Source organism: Pteronotus mesoamericanus, unplaced genomic scaffold, assembly GCF_021234165.1.
Source record: "Pteronotus mesoamericanus isolate MK-2021 breed Mesoamerican mustached bat unplaced genomic scaffold, CSHL_Meso_final contig_78, whole genome shotgun sequence".
Taxonomy (NCBI): Eukaryota; Metazoa; Chordata; class Mammalia; order Chiroptera; family Mormoopidae; genus Pteronotus; species Pteronotus mesoamericanus.
The window spans coordinates 2,924,566-2,933,667 of NW_026555258.1; the positions used below are offsets into that span (position 1 = coordinate 2,924,566).

The following is a 9,102-nucleotide window of genomic DNA, read 5'->3' on the forward strand; positions in this document are numbered from 1 at the left end:
CTGGTGGCAGCTCTGGCCCAGCCTGTGAAGCAGCTGCACCGGCAGGTGTCACCTGTGTGCATCCCTGGGCCTTGGCTGTCCCAGTGACACGGTACACGCTCCCCCGGGAACCTTGGAGCCTTCCCGTGGTCACAGAGGGCGCCCTCGGAGGTTCGTTCTGCAGCCTGACCAAGTGCAGTCGCTGCGTGCGTGATGGGACGCACTTTAAAGCCCCTGCAGTCAGGGGGGGGAAGAGCTCCCATCCTCCCCTGCAACCGGGACCGGCCAGGAGCGGGGTGAGGAGGGGCCGGAAGGAAACTCCAGGGTTCTTCTAAACTGCAGGTCGCCCTGGCTGCTGGGGGACAGGCTGACCCACGTGAGGCACGATGGCCTCACGTTGCCTGGGGGTTGCTCCCGACAGTGCGCGTCTATGGCACTCCCTTGTCATCTCCGCTCCTGTTTGTCGTGACAACGTCCTTTCCCCCATTTCACTGTACGCTCCATAGACGTAGCGTCGGCGTCTGCCTCGCTTGTCACTGTGTTGTCAGTGGCAGATACAATGCCAGGCAGAGCAGATGCTTAATAAACCGTGTTTGGAAGGAAGAAGAGAGGGAGGTGGTGACAGCAAGGCGGGCGCTGGACTTCGCCTGCCGCTCCGCTCTGCCCGGCGGTGCTCGCAACCCTCTCCCCAGGGCCCGGGCCGCGTGTGGCGGCAGCCGCGGTGGCGGCGGCTGACCCGGGCCACGGCAGCACTGTCCACTGCCAGCTGGGCTGGACCCCGGTCACCGCTTCTCCTGCCCTCTCGCAGGTACCACCTCATGTACAAGCCGCCCCCGACCATGGAAGTCCAGGCCCGCCTCCTGCAGAACCCCAGGGACGCGGAAGAGCACATCAGGTTCAAACTGGACCTGTTCTACAGGAGCTCGGCCGAGCTGGAGGAGTTCTACAAGGAGGCCATCGCCGTCAATGGGGACCAGGACCCGTACACCGTCTTCGAGTACATAGAGAGCGGGATCATCCGGCCCCTGCCCACCAAAGTCCTCTGAGGGTGCAGGGCGAGGAGGGCCCCAGGGGGACAAAGTTCCCCCCCATCTTCTGGAACCTCAGCCAAGCCAATAAAGAGTGCAGGGCGTGGTCTCACGTGTCCTGAAGGGGAGGCAGCCTTGTTTGGGGGTCCGGGAGCGCAGGTCGGGAAAGCCCAGAGCTGCCGTGAAGCAGTGCGGCCAGCGGGATGCGCTGTGGCTCTGGCACTGACGCTGTGCATGCCTGGGGACGTCACTGAGCCCCAGCCGGTCCCTGTTCCCAGCCGGACGGGGTGTCACCGGGACCTGCCCCCGGGCTGCCGTGGGAGCTGACGAGCCGAGGCAGGCAGGCTGGCTCTCAGCAAGAGCCTGGCACACGGTGCTCTCTCAGACGCACCTTTACAGCCCTGCCTCTCTCCGGGCGCCGCCCCCGGCAGAACTCTCCAGAACGTGGGCACGTGCCCTCTGCCCTGTCCGGCACGGCCGCGAGCAGCTACAGGTGCGACAGAGTGAGCGGTTCTTCATTTTACTTTATTTTCATTAATTTCAGCGCAAATAGCCCCATGTGGCCAGTGGCTGCCCCGTTGGGCAGGCAGTTTTAGACACAGTGGTTTCCTAAGACTCGCTAGAACGCTGCAGGGGGTGGGCCGTCAGGCCCCGCCCCACAACTGCTCCTTGGGGGCCTGCGGAGCCTGCAGCGCCTGCAGCGTCCAGGAGGGGGCGCAATGGGACAGGGACGCCTCAGGCTAACGGAGCTCATGATCTTCTTTCATGAGCCCCCCACCCCCGGTAGGAAGATGGTTGGGTGGTCCCTCCGTTGGCAGAAAGGGACATGGTGGCCACAGAGGGTAAGGGACGGGCCTAATGTCATTCGGCTCCTGAACCTGGGGCTCCGGTGCGCTCTGCGGGGCTTCCACCGGCCAGGCTGGCCAGGGCCTGAGACTGGGGTTCCAGCCTCTGGGCTCTGGGAAGCCTGGGGACCCCCGGGCTGCTGGCTAAGGCCCCTTGTGGCCTGGGGTGGCCCCGAGTCCCTCCAGCAAAAACCTGCCTTGGCTCCGGCCGCCGCCTCCAGAAGCTCCATCAGGGACCTCCCCCTCCCAGGCCGTTTCCTCCCAACCCCCACAGGGAAGAGGCCGCTGACCCTGAAAGGCCCCCGAGAACGGGCTCCTGCCGGATGGGCCTCCTCAGGCCCCAGGAGGGGTCCTGGTTTCAGACCAGGTTGCATGCCCTGTACCCAGCACCCACCGACGAGAGGAGACAATGAACAGGGAGGGCGGCGGCCCAGCCAGGTCAGGGCTCGCCTGCCCCGCCCCCCCGGCCCCTTGTCATCTTGGATACCAGCGGATAAGACCTCACTGGGCCTGTCCGTGAAACTCCATTTGGATGTAAATCCTCAGCCTAAGAGAAGACGTCATAAAACAGTCGTTTCTTTCATTCACACGCATGCTAACATTGTGGATGGCCTACCCTCGGGGGTGACCCGCTCCATGAGCCCCCCTCCCGCTGCCCCCCCGCCCCCCAGAGCAGTGAGCCCCCCGGCCCCACGGACTTGGTGCAGCACTGTGTGAGGCGGGGGACGTCCCGCCCGGAGGGAGCAGGGGCTGTGCACTGCCAGCAGCCCGGGGCCCCTGCTGCCGCGTGACCCTGGGCCGCTTACGGGACCTCTCAGGGTTCTTGTCAAATGAGAACACAGGGCCCCGCCCGCAGGCAGCCCTGGGCAGGCGCTGTGTGGTGGGGTGAGAACAGGGCTTGGAACCCAGGCAGTGCCGTGTGACGACAGCGTGGCGCCTGCCTTCCCGCACAGTCCGGGGCGGGGTGAGCTCGTCCCGCAGCCTCCTGCGGGCCCTGTCCTCTGGGCCCCGCAGGCTGGGCGTTGGCCGGGCCTCCCCAACAAGGTGCACGGACAGCGTGAGCTTCATTGAGATGCGCTGGGCGCTCTGCGGGGTGGGCCTGACACGCTCCAGCCCGTAGAGGGCGCGGCCTCGGACACGCGGACGTGCGCGGGCCCGCGACTTCCATCCCTCGGGGCTTTGCGTGCAGGGCGGGTGCCCGGTGGGGGCCGCAGGGCGCGAGGCCCTTCTCTTGGGCGCCCTGGAGGCGGCTGGCGGCCTAACTGAGCAGTGGGGAGCGTCCTTTGCCTCCAGATCCAGCCGCGCCCCCGAGGTCTGGGGCTTGCGGGCCTGCAGAGGCCCCAGTCCGGTGGCCGGGAGGCCAACGTCTTGTTCACACCCGGATCGGCGGCCTGCTTGATGTTCGCGGAGGTCCGATTCACTTGCGGGAGAACAAAGCGTTCCGACGTGGTCATGCAGGTAAGTCCTTGGTTCGTTTCCAACCTCTTCTATCGTAAGTGGTCGGTGCAGGCTCCCCTCCGCGGCACCCAGGACGCCACCCTGGCTGGTGTCCGCGTCAGCTGGTCCCCTCCCTGCCGCCTCCCCGGGCGCAGGGGCCCCTTGGCGGTGCTCCCCACCGCACCGCGGCCTCCACAGGTGTGTCTCCTGGGGATCCCGCCTGCCCCTGATGGCAGCAGGGTTGCACCTGCCGAGGACACCCAGCTGCCCAGTCCGCTCTCAGGCAGGGATCGGCAAGAGAACTCGGGGCAGCTGGCCCCTCTCTGTCGGCCTCTGAGTCAGCCTGGGAGGCGGCAACGCCCGCGTCATTCATTCGTGTTTATGGGGTGCCCACTCTGTGCCTGGCGCCGCGGCCCTGGTGAGGCTTGTGTTTTACAAACTGATGGAAATGAGAGACTGAGAGGGACCATCTGGTTTCGGGTGTTTCCTGACACCCACTCTGCCCTTGGGTCTCTCCCCACACCCCTGTCCTCCCAGCATGCACCTCTTTGCCTGGGGCATCAGACCAGGGTGGTGCAGGGCGGTGGGGCCGGACCCGTCTGGAGATGCTGCGCCCGGCGGCAGGCGGGGACTGGGGCTGCTTCTGTCGGGCCTCTGTTGTTCTAAGGATCCTGCCGGCCGCTTCCTAAAGCACTGAAGGAGTCGTCCCAGTGGGAACGGGCGGGAGGGGTTTAAATGAGGCCGGGACGCGGGGGAGACCCCCCAGGGAGATGAAGGTGACCAGGGAGCTGAGATGTGAGGCACATAGGAGGGTTCAGAGGCCAGGAACATGCTTCCATTTAAAACACAGAAATATTGCGTTATAAACATTTTTATTAAAAGGTTACTTATTTAAAAACCCAAACAGTAGAACACACAGTTCTCAAAGAAAGTGAAACTCTCATCCTCGCCACAATAAAACCCGCAATTGTCATTTACTGGGAACGGCCAGAGTTCAAGGTTCGGGGGGACTGGATGGCCGGATGGGCGGGGAGGTGGGTGAGGGCGAGGATGGGACCGCCGCCCCGCAGCGCCCGCCCCTTTCCCTTATCTGGGGTAAGACTGCAACGTGGGATCTGCCCTCCCCACGTTTCTCAGCGTGCGGTGCAGTGTTGGTAACTGCAGGTGTATTCCTAGACTAAATCGCTTCGGTTGTGATGTGTCCTGAGCTCTATTACACAGGGCCCAGCATACGTCACGCCTGCCTGAGTGTGGTTGGGAGGGGACGTGAATGTCTCGCGCGAGACAGCGATGTGAGCATTTCACCTGAACGCCATACGGTGTGCCCGAGTGTGACATTGTTACGTGACAGCGTTACATGCTTATGATTTTGTAATAAAAGATTTTATAATAAAAAAGAGGTGTTATTTGTGCTGGACCCTGTGTATTAAAAATGCACTTATTCAAATATATAATGAGTTCAGTTTGACAGTACTGTGCTTTGGGTTTTTGCATCTATGCTTGTCAGTAAGATTGGCTTTGTCTTATTTGGGTTCCCATCAAAGCAGATCCAAGACAAGGATGTGGCTGCTGGTAGTTTATCTGGGAGGAGACCCCAGGAGGCCCCTGGGTGGGAATGGGGCCAGGGAGACAGGGGAGGGAGAAAGCCAGTAACATCAGGACCACAGGCAGGACACTGCTGGGGGCGCCTGAGGGGCCATCCCCTGGGGAGCCCCCAAGAAATCACGTGGAACGCCCCTCCAAGCCACCCCCTCCCAGAGGCTGAGCTACCCCTCACTCCCCATGCCCCATTGTTCTGGAGCTGCCCCGAAAAAAGGTGACTCCCCAACACCACCGCCATCTGGCAACCAAGCAGGTTCATGCGATGCCAGAGGGAGCCCTCGGGCTGGTGAGAAAAGAGACACGAATGCTGGGGGCTGAGAGGCTGTCAGATACGGGGCAGGTGAGGGCGTGGGGTGAGGGGCAGGAGTCCCTTCTGTGGCGGCGCCCCCTCAGCCGCCGGAGCGGGCCAGCTCGGCCGAGGGTCTAGGCGCGGCCAGCCCCGTCTGTGAAACAAGTCTTACAGGAGAGGATCGGTAGACCCAGCCACGAGCTCTCGGCGCAGGGACCCACGAGGGAAAAGGCGGGTGTGCGCTGTGACCACCCACTTCTAGGCAGCATGTCAGAGCTGAGCTTCTGGTGACACAGGGTCTGTGAACGCCACCAGCACAATAATCGCCGTCTTTGCCTGCTGGTCTGCCAGGGCAAGGGCCCTGGCATCGTTTTGGGTTCAGTGGGACTTGACTGCATCCCCCCTCCGTCCCGGAGACTCAGAACCTCTCAGTCCCCGGAGTCTCAGATGGCGGCGATGGAAGTGCCGAGTCTCGCAGCAGTTCCCGGGGGGTGAGGCTGGGGAGCGACCCGCCTCCGGCTGCTGGTTCTCAGGCTTGTGAACTCTGGCGACTCAGTGCCAGCCTCCGGCTGCCGCCCCCTGCATCTGCACAGGATAGCACCCAGTTCGGGCCGTGTGGTCGCTTCATGTCCCACGGCCGGCCACTCCCCGTGAGACTGGAGTGCTGCCCTCAGACAGTGAGTAGCGCTCCGTGGCGGAGGCCTGGCCTTGCTCCGGGACCCTCAGGTCCTGTCCTGTGACTGCTAGTGCTTTTTGGCCACTCTGTGTGGCCTCCTAATCCATGCAGATACGTCTAGCTCCACTGGATCTGCGGGGTCACATGCCCAAGGGACGGGGCGGCTTGTATCGCTGCCCAGGCCTGCTGTGGACCCCACGCAGAGCTGGCAGGCTCGGAGTTTCTCAGCAAACGAGCCAGAGCCGTGTTCCTGCAGCAGGCGGCCTCTGACCTGGGGGCCCAGCGCGCCCTCTCTCACACGGGGCAGGAGGCACGCGGGGCAGGAGGCACGCGGGGCAGGAGGCACGCAGGGCAACAGTTCGTTCCTTCCATTAGAGGGACAGCTTGGCCGCCTCGGCCGCTGACAGGGCGGGACCCACAATCCTCGCGTCTCTCTCCCTCCTCCCGGCACGCCCACACCCCCTGTCCAAGCAGCTGCCACTTCCTGTTTCCCTAGCCCATGCTGATGTGGCGCCTGTGTAACAGGCAAGCATTAATATCTGCGACAAGTGTCTTTGGACTATATTGTAATGAAGGGCTGATGGGTATTGTGGGAGAGTGGAAATTGAGACCCAAAGGAACATGCCCACTTACGAGTGTACAGCGGGCTGACGCGTGTACATACCAGCGGCTGGGTCCAGGCTGCAGTGGCCGTGCTTCCGCGTCCCTGGAAGAAGGGCCGGTGTCACGCACCGCCCACACGTGGGCAGATGGGCAGCAGGTGCTGTCGCCAGGCACGGGGAGCAGCGCGACGCCCGCCACTCTCCATCAGGCTGGCTCTGACATTTTGTTCTCTGTAATTTCCTATCCCTGCCTCCTGCGGCTGCCCCCCAGGGTGTATCTAACACGTGTGATTAGACACGTGTAGTCGCCTCCTTTACCACTCCTTGGTGAGGTGACAGGCAGTTCAGTTTCTCCACACGAGGGAACGGAGCCCCGGGACGAGACAGTGGCGGCAGACTGGAGCCTCTCAGGAGATGGCGGACTGCACCGGCCCTCCCGCCTGACGGCCCTGGGAACGAGGCGTTGGCCTATCAGTGCGCACGCGCCCTTCGCTGGAGGACTGTCTGCTCCAGTGAGGACGTCACACCCGGCAGAGCCGTGCCTGGAGTAGCCCGCGGTCATCTGTGGTGACTGCATTGCTTGGCGGGGCCGGCCTGGTACTCTAGACACACGTGACGGGCCAGCACTACCGCCACCTCTGAGGATGCCGGGAGTCTTCCAAACTGTGCCCGAGGCACAGCACGGCTCCTGCCCCGCGCCTCGGCGCTCCTGCCCACCCGGCCTTCTCCCGGCCCGAGGACTGACGCTGAGGGTGAGGGGACACGCGTACAGACTGCGTTCTCAAGCCTGCCGGCCCCGGTTCTGGTTAAAACCAAACACTGCTTTCACCGTCTACCCCGCTTTCTCCCCCGCAGGGACCTCTGGTCTGTTAACCACGGCCAAACAGCCCTGTGCGACAGGCTCCGGGCGCCGTCTCGCCTGCCGGTGTGGTGGCGGCAACTGGATTTCCGCTCTTCAGAGTAGTGCCACCACTGGGCCTCTGCAGCTGCAGAATGTTGTCACCAAATGAAGTCCAGCTCCTCGGCAGCTACTCTCGCTGTCACTCCTGGCCTGGGGACAGCCACCACGGGGCTCTCCCGGACTCGGTAGCCGCCCCCTTGCTTTGGCCACAGGGGCGCCCTCGTTCCGGGACTAGTGCCCTGGTAACGGGCGACGCCATGATCTTGCTCGCTCCCCGCCCACGCCCACAGAAGAGGCTGCCGAGCACGGAGACGAGGCCGCCCACGAGCCAGGAGCCGGGGCCTCCAAGCAAGAGCTGTCTGGCTGGCACCCTGACCTCGGACCTCCAGCCACCAGGGCTGTGAGGAGTAGAACCTGCGTGCAAGCCACCAGCTGACGGTATCTTGCTATGGTGGCCTGAGCTGAGACAAGTGACTGTTTAAAACAAAGTAACTTTGTACATGGGCTGTATGCTGCCTGCAAAAGGAAAATCGACAAGGACAGCAGGAAGGCTGGGCGACATAAACGGGGTATCAGCTACCCTCCAATCAGTGTCACGGTGTCCCTTAATCCTTTCCTAATCCTTGCATATGTGCCACTGTAAAATAAACACGGGAGGTTTTGAATCCCTCTGACAGTCTCTGCTTTAATTGGATTTGTTTATTCACATTTAATGTAATTATTTTTCTACTTGGGTGTAAAGCCATTTCCTTATCACTGCTTTTTATTTTCCCATCCTATCCTGTTCATTTTTCTCCTTTCTTACCTTTTGGATTATTTTCTCAACGTTCTAGTTTCCTCGACCCCGCCCCCCGCCCCGCCGCACCCCCTTGGCTTATAGACTCTTGCTTTCAGCGGTTATTCCAGAGAGAGCTTTGCTTGGCGAAGGTGAACTGGATGGGGAGGGTGCCTGCTCCCAGACAACGCGAGGCAGCAAGAGCTCCTGACTCGGGGCTGTGCACCTCTCCGAGCCTCGCAGCGCCCGTTCCCCACCGTCGGGCCTCCCCGGGCCCTGCCTCGAGAGCGGTCATCCCTGCTGCCCCCGTGAACTACCCTCCGCCCCGCACCCAGTGGCAGCCTCCGCGGCGCCCGGCCCTTGGCGCCGGCCTGCTGTCGAGGACTCGTTCCCCATTTCTGTTGGTCTGAAAAGGTCTGCTTCACTCCCCGAGGGCGCCTTGCTGAGGTCAGGGCTCTCAGCCGGCATTTTCCTGCAGCGCTTTCCGGCGCCTTCCACCGCCCGCCCACGCTCATCGTTCCCATCGAGAGTCAGCGTGCCTTACACACGCTGCTTCTGAGGGAGCGCGTCCTTTCCCTTCGCTCACAGGTTCTGTCTTTGATTTTCAGCGGTCTTACGGTGATATGTTGAGGTGTAGTTTTCATTCCGTTCACCTTGTGTGGTGCGGGTTGAGCTCTTTTGGTTGTTCTCAGCAGGAGTGTGGGTCGGAGTTACACGTTTATGGCTGTGAAACCCCTGCCATCAGTCCTTGGCTTCAAGGCTCACCAGGCGCTGTTTACCCGACGTTAACAGCGCGCAGTCTAACACAGTGCTGGAGCTCTGCTGGTCGTTTCCCCGAACCTCCCTCGTGCGTTTTCTGCAACAAACTGGAGGCTGAGCGGGCTCTGAGGTGGCTGCTGATGGCCCCTCCTCTCAGCCACACAGCTCCCCCTCTGCTCACGCCCCGGCGGTGCGACCTACCCTTGCTG

The 9,102-nt window shown here is 62.5% G+C and overlaps 1 protein-coding gene across 1 annotated transcript in view; it reads left to right on the plus strand.

Moving 5' to 3' along the window:
• Positions 1–1,025, plus strand: part of AK8 (adenylate kinase 8) — an 82,872-nt gene extending 81,847 nt beyond the window's left edge. The window contains exon 13 of the mRNA XM_054584184.1: positions 788–1,025. Coding sequence (XP_054440159.1) covers positions 788–1,025 — 238 coding nt within the window. The remainder of the gene's footprint in view (positions 1–787) is intronic.
• Positions 1,026–9,102: the final 8,077 nt, after the last annotated feature.